At 43.7% G+C, this 14,037-nt stretch overlaps 1 protein-coding gene across 1 annotated transcript in view; it reads right to left on the bottom strand.

Moving 5' to 3' along the window:
- The window catches only part of tenm1 (teneurin transmembrane protein 1), a 225,126-nt gene that overhangs the window by 170,465 nt on the left and 40,624 nt on the right, over window positions 1-14,037 (bottom strand). The window contains exon 3 of the mRNA XM_042326725.1: window positions 5,408-5,668. Coding sequence (XP_042182659.1) covers window positions 5,408-5,668 — 261 coding nt within the window. The remainder of the gene's footprint in view (window positions 1-5,407; window positions 5,669-14,037) is intronic.

Genomic DNA, 14,037 nt, shown 5'->3' with positions numbered 1-14,037 from the left:
TTATTCGGCTGTCCCCATAGGAGAACCTTTTGAAGAACCCTTTTTGGTTGCAGGTAGAAACATTTTGGTTCCAGGTAGAACACTTTAAAGGGTTCTCCCATGAGGACAGCCGAATATTCCTATTGGAACCCTTTTTTAAGAGTGCATAGTCCAATCAGATGGACCGTCTACTCCAAATACAGACATACGATACACCCCAAAACATCAAAGCCCACATCTGTCAGAAATCTAGACAACATAGTCTCTTTAAATAATGACCCCTATAATCAGGCCATACATTCAGCCAGCACTGTCGTTACAGTGAGTAACTTCCCTGATCATTAAAACCATCATCATTACAGCCAAAAAACATTAAGTAAAAGTAAAAGGGCACAAGCTAATATCTAATGATAAACAAGCTAGCATCCTAAGAGGAATACACACCACGGTATTCTGTCTAATGCTCTTAATTCATCTCATATTTAACAGTTTGGTGTAATCCTTCCCTTTGATGTTTTCCTGATGAAATTGTTCAAGCTCGTCTGCTTTATTTAGACTGATATGGCTCATACGTTTCCATAACGGAGTCTCAGTCAGTCATTAGGAGGGTATTTGATGTGTCCGTCTACCGAGGGTTCGTGTGTCTCACAGCCCCCAATCATCTAGTCTCAGAGTAGCCAGAGGGAGAGGAGGATGGCTCTGATGTCGACACTTTACATTAAACTGATGAAATTAATTCAAAGATGTGAATCCATCACACAATATCAGTCCTGGCATATGGGGGCCGTTAAAATATTAATAATTAATAGAATCATCTTATTGAACCACTGCAGAGCTCAGGTTCTCATTTTCTCATTTTCACTCCTGCCAATTTTCCGGCATGAAATGGAAGGGGGAGAAAACAAATTGAACAAATAATACCTTTTTGGTATGAATTTTAGATTAAGGCTTGTCACCTGTTAAACTTGTATTAAATTACATGATGGACAGTTTGAGAGAGAACTTTATCACCACAGCTTGAATACAAATGTTATATAGAGCATAATTCATATAAATGAGATATATTTCACAATGCAGTGGGATGAAACCCAGAGGTGTGGATTCTTTATTATGCTTTTTTACTTTCTACAAGATACTGTCATTGTCTCCTGGAAATCTGATCCAAATGTAAAGAACAAGGCAGTTAAAATCACATTTGAAACATGCAAAGGGTCCCTGCACTAACTTTCTTCTGCACAGGGAATATAATCAGCCCATGACTACTTATGTCTGTTTCTGGAGCCCTTCAGACACACAGACAAATATGGTCCTGATTATTGCCTTATATTTCTATTTAATTGCCCAGGGACATGTTGTAGTACCATATCAGCTAAAGACCCTCTGAGGTGACGAATGGAATGGTCGATAATTCACCAGAGGCTGGGCTTCAGGAGCTAAAAGCCAAATGCATTTACACAAGATGTCCAGGGGACCGCTGTACATGGCCTAATCTCACACCAAATCCCACAAGACCACTCCTGGAATGGATCCAGGCCAGTTTGTTATGTGGCATTCCACCAAGAGAGGAAATAAACTTTGTTGTTTGTGTACAGCATAGTACTTACTCTGTACACATTGGCATGAACAACTTAAACAAATAGATGTTGCATCATTGTATATCAAAACAAGGAAGCAAAAGATTGTTCTAGTTCTGATAAAGTATTACACTAAATAAAACATAAAGACAATATAAAATGTAGTAAAAGTTTAGATGGCAAAACAGCTCTGAGCTACATTTGCAATATCTTTGTAAGATAAATACAATATGCTGTAGTACATGGATTGGAATAAAGGCAAAATTGTAAAATCCTCAACATCATGACACATTTAGGATGTAGATCAACTCTACAACATTTTGTCTTGTAACAAGAATACTGTTCAACCCATCGACAACATCTATACTGTAGACCTCATCCGGAAAATGAAGTACACATGAGCATCATCCATTAATGGGAAGCGTTTTGGGATTATTTATACCGTCTGTTACCCATCAGCTATTTAACCCCTCACTTCAAAACATTACAGAAGTACTTATAAAGCATGAACTGGATTGAGAAATTAAGAATACATGAATTGATAGATAAGAACTCATACTGTATATAAAGCTACAGTATGAAGCTTGAACTTTTGAAACACAGGGTCAAATTGTTTTTGGCAAATCCTTTCTTATAAATCCATTAATGACCGAGTGAGTTACTCCTGTAGTTTTATTACTGGGAGCTCAATCCAGGCGAAGCATTAATGTATAATCTGTCACAAAGTCTCACTTTACAAATAAGGAGATATTGATCGGATGGGAATCTTTTCCTTCGATAATTTTGCTTGCGGAGTTTTGGCTGTTTCAGCTCTGAATTTCTCAGGAACATAAAAAAAAAAAACGAAACCCTTTGGTGGTGCAAGGCACAGGGGGAGGTGATGCATACAGATTTATGTTGCTGCTATGATTGACACCAGTGAAAATGTAGGCTCATGCAGGGTAATAGATACACACAGCGAATATGACTCAAGATGGAATTATTGTACAGCTATTCTAGAATCAAATTATCAATATTTCCTAGGTTCTGCCTAGAATGTACTGTAGTTAGCCATCCATCAGAGAGACATACTGTTCATAACATGAAAGTGCCCATGTACTACTACTACTACTACTACTACTACTACTACTACTACTACTACTACTACTAAGGTGTTATGATTTCTAACACTGCTGGCCAAGGGTATAACCTCAACTATTATCTTGAGGACAACCTCACACATGCATGTGACAGCCACAATGGGGCATAATCCATCAATGTTTGGCATTAGATATCGTTGTGTTTGTTCTGAAGGGGTACACAAGCATAGAACGAAGAGGAGGGTTTATGGCAATCAACCAAATGTGCTGTATGATATATGAACCAAATATGCTAATATATAATGTACAGCCTGACCATAGCAGATTTTCAAATAACACTTTCAAACCCTTGAAGAACTGGACAAAGCCACTCCTTTCCAAATCAAAGAATAACAAGAAGCCTTTTCATTCATTCTTAGCCTTCATGCTTGTCTATGGTGCATAGCATTCATTTCTACACTCATCCACAGTGGTTTTACATGCATGGTAATCCTTTACAGAACAATAGTTGTATTTACCCAACATAAGCTATGAAATACCAGGAGAGGACAGAGTACTGTGACATCAAGTTGCCAAAATATAACAAGAGCAATTGGTTTCTTCCAAGGGAGTATAAAGGTCAGATCCGTTCAGAGTAAACTGATAAATACTGCATTAAGAAACAGTGATAATATTTTTCTACATGGGGAGGAATAGCATTAGATACTTTAATAGTGAGGAGCCAAGACATTAACTCAGGGAGGGAGGTAAACTGCATCTGAACCTCCCTCTGCGCTGCAGCTCATTAAAATTTCAGATCACATACCTCATCAGTGCCATGCCAGTTCAAAACACCATCCTGCTCTTCCTTTCCATTGGTCTGTCAGTCTTAACAGATCAGCAGGAGTCAGGGACGGTAAGAGAAAGACAAGGCCCAACATATTCCCACTTCAAACACAGCCTTTTTCCCACCACACAGCAATATTTATTCCCTAGAGTGATAATCGTTCTGACTGAGAATAAATAAATGCTGAGGGACATTCTGGTGCAGAAAAAGACAATAAGGCAATATTAATAATAAAGCAACAACAATGACAACATTGTCTATGTAATGACCTCAGCAATTAACGTGGTCATGCTTCCCAGCAGACATACACTGACTGTACAACATTAGGAACACCTGCTCTTTCCATGACATAGACTGACCAGATTAATCCAGGTGAAAGCTACAGTATGATCCCTTATTGATGTCAATTGTTAAATCCACTTCAATCAGTGTAGGTAAAGGGGAGGAGATAGGTTAAAGAAGGATTTTTAGACCTTGAGACAATTTAGACATGGATTGTGTATTTGTGCTATTCAGAGGGTGAATGGGCAAGACAAAATGCCTTTGAACAGGGTATATATGGTAGCTGCACCAGTTTGTGTTAAGGACTGCAACACTGCTGTTTTTTACACGCTCAACAGTTTCCTGTGTGTATCAAGAATGGTCCACCACCCAAAGGACATCCAGCCAACTTGACACAACTGTGGGAAGCATTAGAGTCAACATCGGCCAGCATCCCTGTGGAATGCTTTGGACACCTTGTAGAGTCCACGCTCCAATGAAATGAGGCTGTTCTGCAGGCAAAAGGGGAGGGGGGCGCATCTCGATATTAACAACGTATTCTCAATGTTTTGTACACTCATTCACAAACGCACATTTCTGGCAGGATAAATAGTCAATGTGAAGGCTAAGGAGTACATTTGGATGGCAGTAACATTGCATCACAGCAGACAGTACCCTCCAGTCCACAGCTTACACTCTCAAAAACAACTCATCTGCATCTGTTTATTAATAATGTTCTCTGGTGATGCTCTATTTCTTCCATTATTACCACAAAATGACACCATGCATGAACCTCGTGTAAAAGCACTTTGAGACAAACATTCAAAATAACAAGCTGATATAAATAAAATTATTACTTGATTTATTCTGTCCTCCACATACTGTATGTTGATATATATATATATCTTTTTTTACAGCTGTTGGAGACCTGAAATGGGTAACTAACACTGCTGTCTGAATTCATATTTTGAATGGACCTCAACATGAGAAATGAGGCTGCTACAGACTCACTCTTTTCTCTCATCAGACTTGACCCTGGAAAAGGTTCCTCACACAAGCAAACTTAATTTCACACTAACGTTCTGCCTCTCACTGAAGAGTGTGCATAGCGAATTAAGAGCGTGACATCCCTGATACAAATATCACTTCTCTTGACGATCAATAGACTGAGCCTGCTCTTTGTTTGCTTTCATTACCCGCTGAATGAATCCCTGGGTCTTCAAGATAAATACATACCCCAAAATCATTATATTCCTCAGTACACACTGTCGCAGTACACACACTGTCACTTTATGGTGTATAGTACAGTAGGTCCCAATGCCTTGAGGACCTTGCCGCCTTACAAAAGGTTTTACCTGACACCTTGCAATAGTGGTCACTATGGAGTTCTTGGGTTGACATCATGGACAGATTTGGTGGAAAACATAACAGAAGTGTTTAGCTTTACTGCAGCGGGACCCATTTTCATTATTTTCATAGCGAAATTATGGGAAAATAGTGAGATTCACAGCTACCTATTGAACAAAGCTCAATCCTACGTACAGCATAGTTATTAGCAGGTTATGAACAAAAAATTGGTTATTGTTTTATACATTTTGATGAAATGATAAGAACACACAGACAGTGGGATATGTAAATAAATGGTGTATAATCCCATGGTGTTGCATTTCCTTGCCGTGTGGTCTTACCGTTCTCACCGTCTGACTTCCTCTCCTGCTCGGTGTCAGTGAGAGACAGGACAGAGTTGGCTCTGCTGGACAGACAGGAGCTGTGCTCTGATTTAATCTCCTGCATCCAGAGTCTTAGGGCGTGGTCGGGCGAGGTCCCACCCTCTGTTTCTGTCTCCACATCAGAGCCCATGCCCAGTGGGTAGCCGTGCTGGGGGGTAGAGCGAAGCTCTGCCTGGTAGTTGGGCCGCGCTAGCTGGGTGGATTCACAGAAGTCCATCTCTAGGAGAGTGAAAGGAAATAACAACATCAAGTCACATACCTTATGTATAGCAATATGAACTTATTTATTTTCATATCTCCGCCAGTGTTTTATGGTGTTGTATTATTTCATATATCAAAACAAAGAATTATACTGTACACTGCAGTAAGTTCATCACTGAAGAAACAAATAATATTTATAATAAACAGGCACTGCAAGAGCCAAGAGGACACTATTTTGAAAGCTACAGTACTTGGTAGAACTGTTGTAATGCTACCGATAATGGAACCCTACCTTCTTTGGACAGATATTGTCAGAAAATACTTTAGAATGTAATACTTTCAGGCTTTATTTAAACCATTTGGCTATTCATTTAAATGCACAATATACCTCTAAATGGCTCACCTTTAAACATCAATCATTGAACAACCATCTACAGATCATTCTAACTAAATGAGAAACAAAGACTATTTCTATTCTAATAAAAGCGTGAGATAATTCATAGTGACATATGGTTTCAGGGACGAAATGCTGTGAAGTAAATTGAGTTTTTCCCATTCTTAGATCTCCCAAATAAGGCAACGGAAAGAGATATTTTTGGTGCTCTGTTACATATCCCTTGGGGAAGTGCTCAACAAACATATGAAAATTGTTTCTAAGAGTCAGATTTCTTTACAGAGAATGGGCTTTATAGGTATCACATTATCCAGTTGTCATACTCTATTTATTGATAGGTAGCTGGTGGCAGTGAAAGCAGATTTGCAAAGGCTGTTCTAGAGTGCAACATGTCATATTTTTGTCAATGCACATCATTTTGAAACAATGTTTAGCCCACATTTCGTGTTTGGGGAACAGAACCATTTTATAATGGAGAAACAGAACCATTTTAAAACGGAGAAACAGAACCATTTTAAAACGGGACATTTTACTACTGCACGTTGATACCTATCAGTATACTGTGTGGTACATTGACCTACACTGGTATAGCCTGGGTAAAACTGTTTCTGCTCTCTTGCCAACTCCTTATGGAATTGATCCTTCGCTAAGCCCCGCCAATCGCAGTGCTCCGTTGGATAGCAACTGTCATCAACCAGGCTCGAATCCGACCTGCCTCAGACAAACTCACATTTCACATACAAGGTTTAAATGGCTACATAATTGATAAGTGCACCAGGGGTACTTGCGACTGTGATTCCTGAAATGCAGAGCCTATTTTACGAATGTCACGCCTTGGTCTTAGTATTTTGTGTTTTCTTTAATTATTTGTTCAGGCCAGGGTGTGACATGGGTTTATTGTTTTATTGTGTTGTCGTATTGGGGTTTTTGTAGGCATTGGGATTATGGCTGATTAGGGGTGTGTCTAGCATAGGCTTGGCTGCCTGAGGCGGTTCTCAATCAGAGTCAGGTGATTCTCGTTGTCTCTGATTGGGAACCATATTTAGGTAGCCTGGGTTTTACTGTGTATTTTGTGGGTGAATGTTCCTGTCTATGTGTTTGCACCAGATAGGGCTGTTTCGGATTTCACTTTTCATTATTTTGTAGTTTCCGCTTGTATTGTTTTTTCCTTCATTAAAATATATCATGAATCATCACCACGCTGCATTTTGGTCCGATCCTTGTTCTACCTCTTCGTCAGAGGAGGAGATAGAAGAGAGCCGTTACAGAATCACCCACCACACCCGGACCGAGCGGCGTGGTAACAGGCAGCGACAGCAGGAGCAGCGAAAGGAGGAATGGACATGGGAGGACGTTATGGACAGCAGGAGTATGGAGTATACGACTTGGGAGGAAATAGACAGGTGGGCGGTCGACCCAGAGAGAGTGCCGGAGCCCGCCTGGGATTCGTTGGAGCAGTGCGAAGAGGGCTATAGGAGAATGGAGTCGAAGAGAAAGACACGGCGGCGCAGAAAGAAACCCGAAAAGCAGCCCCAAAAATGTATTGGGGGGGGGGCTCGGGGAGAGAGTGGCAGAGTCAGGAGTCAGACCTGAGCCAACTCTCCCTGTTAATCGTGAGGAGCAGCGATCAAAGGACTTCTGGACTTGGGAAGAGATATTGGATGGAAAAGGACCCTGGGCACAGCCTGGTGAATATCGACGCCCCAAAGAAGAACTGGAGGCGGCGAGAGCGGAGAGGCGCTGGTATGAAGAGGCAGCACGGCGACGCGGATGGAAGCCTGAGAGTCACCCCCAAAAATGTATTGGGGGGGGGCTCACAGGGAGTATGGCGATACCAGGTAGGAGACCTGCGCAAACTCCCTGTGCTCACCGGGGGGCTAAAGAGACCGGGCAGGCACCGTGTTATGCTAGTGAGCGCACGGTGTCTCCAGTGCGGGTGCATAGCCCGGTACGGTACATACCAGCTCTTCGTATTAGCCGGGCTAGAGTGGGCATCGGGCCAAGTAAGGTTGGGCAGGCTCGGTGCTCAAGAGCTCCAGTGCGCCTGCACGGTCCGGTCTATCCAGAGCCACCTCCACACACCAGTCCTCCGGTAGCAGCTCCCCGCACCAGGCTTCCTGTGCGTGTCCTCGATCCAGTACCACCAGTTCCAGCACCACGCACCAGGCCTTCAGTGCGCCTCGCCTGTTCAGCACAGCCAGAGCCATCCTTCTCTCTAGCGCTGTCAGAGCCTCCCGCCTGTTCAGCGCAGCCAGCGTTTTCCTCCTCTCCTGCGCTGTCGGAGTCTCCCGCCTGTTCAACGCTTCCAGAGCCTTCCTCCTCTACATCGCTGCCAGAGCCTCCTGCCTGTTCAACGCAGCCTGAGCTGCCAGGTTGCATGGAGCAGCCAGAGCTGCCAGTCTGCATAGAGCTGTCAGTCTGCATGGAGCAGCCTGAGCTGTCAGTCTGCATGGAGCAGCCAGAGCTGCCAGTCTGCATAGAGCTGTCAGTCTGCATGGAGCAGCCTGAGCTGTCAGTCTGCATGGAGCAGCCTGAGCTGTCAGTCTGCATAGAGCTGCCAGTCTGCATGGAGCAGCCAGAGCTGTCAGTTTGCATGGAGCAGCCAGAGCTGTCAGTCTGCATAGAGCTGCCAGTCTGCATGGAGCAGGCAAAGCTGCCAGTCTGCATGGAGCAGCCAGAGCTGTCAGTCTGCATGGAGCAGCCAGAGCTGCCAGGTTGCATGGAGCAGCCAGAGCTGCCAGGTTGCATGGAGCAGCCAGAGCTGCCAGTCTGCATAGAGCTGCCAGTCTGCATAGAGCAGCCAGAGCTGCCAGTCTGCATGGAGCTGCCAGTCTGCATAGAGCAGCCAGAGCTGCCGGTCTGCATGGAGAAGCCAGAGCTGTCAATCTGCATGGAGCAGCCAGAGCAGCTAGATCCGCCAGTCAGCCATGATCTTCCAGATCTGCCAGTCAACCAGACTCTTCCAGATCTGCCAGTCAACCAGACTCTTCCAGATCTGCCAGTCAACCAGACTCTTCCAGATCTGCCAGTCAACCAGACTCTTCCAGATCCGCCAGCCAGCCAGGATCTGCCGGAGCCAACTACCTGCCTGAGCTTCATCTCAGTACTGGGCTTCCTCTCAGTACTGGGCTTCCCCTCAGTACTGGGCTTCCCCTCAGTACTGGGCTTCCCCTCAGTCCCGGGCTTCCCCTCAGTCCCGGGCTTCCCCTCAGTCCCGGGCTTCCCCTCAGTCCCGGGCTGCCCCTCAGTCCCGAGCTGCCCCTCAGTCCCGAGCTGCCCCTCAGTCCCGAGCTGCCCCTCAGTCCCGAGCTGCCCCTCAGTCCCGAGCTGCCCCTCAGTCCCGAGCTGCCCCTCAGTCCCGAGCTGCCCCTCAGTCACGAGCTGCCTCAGTCACGAGCTGCCCCTCAGTCCAGTGGGGTTCTGGGTGAGGACTACGAGGTCATGGTCGGCGGCGAGGGTGGACTATCCCAGGACGCAAGGGGGAGGAACTAAGACATTTATGGAGTGGGGTCCACGTCCCGAGCCGGAGCCGCCACCATGGACAGACGCCCACCCGGACCCTCCCTATGGTTTTGAGGTGCGTCCGGGAGTCCGCACCTTGGGGGGGTTCTGGTCACGCCTTGGTCTTAGTATTTTGTGTTTTCTTTAATTATTTGTTCAGACCAGGGTGTGACATGGGTTTATTGTGTTGTCGTATTGGGGTTTTTGTAGGCATTGGGATTGTGGCTGATTAGGGGTGTGTCTAGCATAGGCTTGGCTGCCTGAGGCGGTTCTCAATCAGTCAGGTGATTCTCGTTGTCTCTGATTGGGAACCATATTTAGGTAGCCTGGGTTTTACTGTGTATTTTGTGGGTGATTGTTCCTGTCTATGTGTTTGCACCAGATAGGGCTGTTTCGGTTTTCACTTTTCATTATTTTGTCGTTTCCGCTTGTATTGTTTTTTCCTTCATTAAAATATATCATGAATCATCACCACGCTGCATTTTGGTCCGATCCTTGTTCTACCTCTTCGTCAGAGGAGGAGATAGAAGAGAGCCGTTACAACGAATTCAAAACACTAGTTAGTTAGCTAGCCAGTCAATATAACTTGTTTTATCCAAATGGATGTTAGCTACCTAAGTTAGCTATATTATGAATTTAACTCTCATCTCCTGTCAACATCAAATTGTAATTGTCACATGCGCCCAATACAACCTGTTGTGACAATTACAATTTGAAGAGTGAAGAGTGTGAAGGAATGTGAATGTATGTGTGTGCGTGCGTGTGTGGGGGGAATGGGTCAATATACATGTGTGTGTGTGTGTGTGTGTGTGTGTGTGTGTGTGTGTGTGTGTGTGTGTGTGTTGGAGTGCCAGTGTAGTATGTGTGGGGTCAGTGGTTAGAGTTCAGTGAGTGTACATTGAGCCTGTGCAAGAGAGTCATTGCAAAACATTATAATAGATAATAATTAAATAAGGGGGTCAATGCAAATAGACCGGGTAGCCATTTGATAAACTGTCCAGCAAACTTAAGGTTTGGAGTAGAAGCTGCTAAGGAGCCTTTTGGTCCCAGACTTGGTGCTCCAGTACTGCTTGCTTTGACTGCATGCTGACATTGCCGAGCCATTCAGTGGCTAGTCACACTATTTTACCAGGTTCCTGTGAAGCAACTGTTATGACAGTCCACCACAACATACCAGAGAGGCGCCTGATTAGCAAGGAGTAGTCTGTGTTTAAGGGGGCGGGGCTTAGCTGAGGGTTAATTGTCATGCTAAACACATCAATGGACAAATCTGTTTTGCATGGCCCAGTGCCCCGGTTTTGCTCATTTTCGACCATTCCATTGGTCCTAAGGAGAAGTCTCTTGCCTGATAACAATCATGTTTGGCTTGACAATGACAATGGAGCTGGAAAAAGCACAAACCGATCTGTGACCAGGTTAAATCTGGTACATTCTGCCTACCATTTTCTGTAACAATATTTATATTAGTAGAGTGGTACATTCTCTTTTTCTCTCTTCATTTGATGTTCCGAAATTGGAGAGGCATTGTGGAAGTGTGTGGATGCTGTGAGTATTCCCACAGAATGAGGCGTTGGGAGCACCATCTGTTTTCACCACCTCCAGATCAGGGATGGGTGAACAGTAATTCCCCCAGTTACCTTTCAAGACAGAATACAATATGATATCCTTCAAAATAAATAATTAAAGACTAAGAATACTAATTTTAACTCACAAGCCAGATTTCTAGGTCATTGTTGGCATGGCACAAAAAGGCAAGTTTTGTTTTCACTTGAAAAAGCAGCAGAAATACTCTATGTCACGAAGCACTTAATTGACTAAATCTGGGAAAATTAGACACACTTCTTCCACGTCAGCTTTGCACCTCTATAACAGGTGTGACCTTGAGCGATATTAACTTGAGCTGTGAAAAGTGTCTATGTATATTCTTTGCAAAAAATAAATGAACCTATTTCAGAGAGGATGATGCATCCTATTTTATTCCTAATCTGTTCTGCACTGTTTGGTCAAATCATAACTTCCAACAGTTACAAAAAGAACAGTGCCCAAAGCGTAAACCCAGCAGGTAGAAAGACCAAGGTTTAATCTTTCATTATGATTTATCTGTTTATTTGTTTATTGGGATCCCTGCTAGCTTATGCAGAAGAAACTGCTACTCTTTCTGGGGTCCACAAATAAACTCAAAACACTGATAGACAAGGACAGCCACACACATTTAAAATAAAGCTATATACAAACAATGCAACTAAAAAATACAAATACAAAAATAATGTGCGTGTTAGAATGTATCTGTTTTTGCATATGTTTGTATGTGTGTCCCCTCACAGTCCCCGCAGTTCCATGAGTTGGTTTTTTATCCATTTTTTAAAGGTAATTTTGCTCTTTGCATGAGTAATTGGAGATGGAAGGGAGTTCCATGCAGTCATGGCTCTGTATAAAACTGTGCATTGACTTGAATTGTGCATTGACTTGACAGCGATTACAGCCTCGAGTCTTCTTGGGTATGACGCTACAACCTTGGCACACCTGTATTTGTCTTCTCTGCAGATCCTCTCCTGCGTTGTCTTGGCTGTACACTTAGGGTTGTTGTCCTGTTGGAAGGTGAACCTTCTCCCCAGTCTAAGGTTCTGAGCGCTCTGGAGCAGGTTTCTATCAAGGATCTCTCTGTACTTTGCTCCATTCATCTTTCTCTCGGTCCTGACTGGTCTCCCAGTCCCTGCCGCTGAAAAACATTCCCACAGCATGATGCTGCCATCACCATGCTTCACCACAGGGATGGTGCCAGGTTTCCTCCAGATGTGACACATGGCATTCAGGCCAAAGAGTTCAATCTTGGTTTCATCAGACCAGAGAATCTTGTTTCTCATGGTCTGAGAGTCCTTTAGGTGCCTTTTGGCAAACTCCAAGCAGGATGTCATGTGCCTTTTACTGAGGAGTGGCTTCCGTCTGACCACTCTACCATAAAGGCTTGATTGGTGGAGTGCTGCAGAGATGGTTGTCCTTCTGGAAGGTTCTCCCATCTCCACAGAGAAACTGTGGAGCTTTGTCAGAGTGACCATCGGGTTCTTGGTCACCTCCCTGACCAAGGCCCTTCTCCCCTGATTGCTCCGTTTGGCCGGGTGGCCAGATCTCTGAACAGTCTTGGTGGTTCCAAACTTATTCCATTTAAGAATGATGGAGGCCCCTGTGTTCTTGGGGACCATCAATACTGCAGAATTGTTGGTGTCCTTCCCAAATCTGTGCCTCGACACAATCCTGTATCAGAGCTGTACAGACAATTCCTTTGACCTCATGGCTTGGCTTTTGCTCTGACATGCACAGTCAACTGTCGGACCTTATATAGACAGGTATGTGCCTTTCCAAATCATGTCCAATCAATTGAATTTATTACAGGTGGACTCCAATCAAAGAAGGGGTCTTTCCGAATGCACTGTAGTTATTCTAGTTTCGTTTAAGATCAGTGGCAAATCATTTGTAAAAAATAAAGAAGAGTATTAGCCGAATGCAACTGCCCTGAGGGATACCGTACTGTTCTTATCTGATGTTAGAGAAGCTTCTATTGTAGAACACTCTTTGGTTTAATTGGATAAAAACTATACAACCATATGATGGCAGGTAATGTAAAGCAATAGCCAGTCTGTTTTTTTATAACAATTTATGATCAATAACATCAAAGGCTGCACCGAAATCTAACAATTAAGCTCCAACTAGCATCTTATTATCCATTTATTTTAACCAATCATCAGTCATCTGAGTCAGTGAGGTACAAGTTGAGTGCCCTTCTCTATATGCATGCTGAGTCAGTACTCAACTTGTTCTCTGAAAAAAAGAGCGTTGTATTTGGTCAAATACAATCCTCTCCACCAGATTACAAAGAACAGGCAGCAAACTGATTGAGCTGCTGTTAGAGCCAGTAAAAGGTGCTTTACTATTTTTAGGCAGTGGAATTACTTTAGCTTCCTTCCAAACCTGTGGACACACAATCCTTTAGAATTTGGTTACAGATATAGAAAATAGGGGTGGCAATACAGTCTGCAACAATTATCAACAGTTTCACATCAATGTTGTCTATACCTGGTGTCTTATTACTGATGGATAACAATAGTTTTTCCACCTCTCCCACAATAACTTTGTAATGGTTCTCTTGTGGTGAAGGAGAGTCAGACCAAAATGCAGCGTGTAGATTGCGATCCATGTTTAATCAAACAAACGTAACACGAATACACACAAAACAATAAACGTAACGAAAACCGAAACAGCCTATACTTGTGTCAACTAACACAGCGACAAGAACAAAGACACTAAGGACAATCACCCACGACAAACTCAAAGAATATGGCTGCCTAAATATGGTTCCCAATCAGAGACAACGATAAACACCTGCCTCTGATTGAGAACCACTCCAGACAGCCATAGACCTTGCTAGATAACCCCACTAGCTACAATCCCAGTACATACACACCAAAACCCCAAGACAAAACACACCACAATACAA

Source organism: Oncorhynchus tshawytscha, linkage group LG09, assembly GCF_018296145.1.
Source record: "Oncorhynchus tshawytscha isolate Ot180627B linkage group LG09, Otsh_v2.0, whole genome shotgun sequence".
Classification (NCBI taxonomy): domain Eukaryota; kingdom Metazoa; phylum Chordata; class Actinopteri; order Salmoniformes; family Salmonidae; genus Oncorhynchus; species Oncorhynchus tshawytscha.
This window is presented reverse-complemented; position numbering and strand designations above follow the sequence as displayed.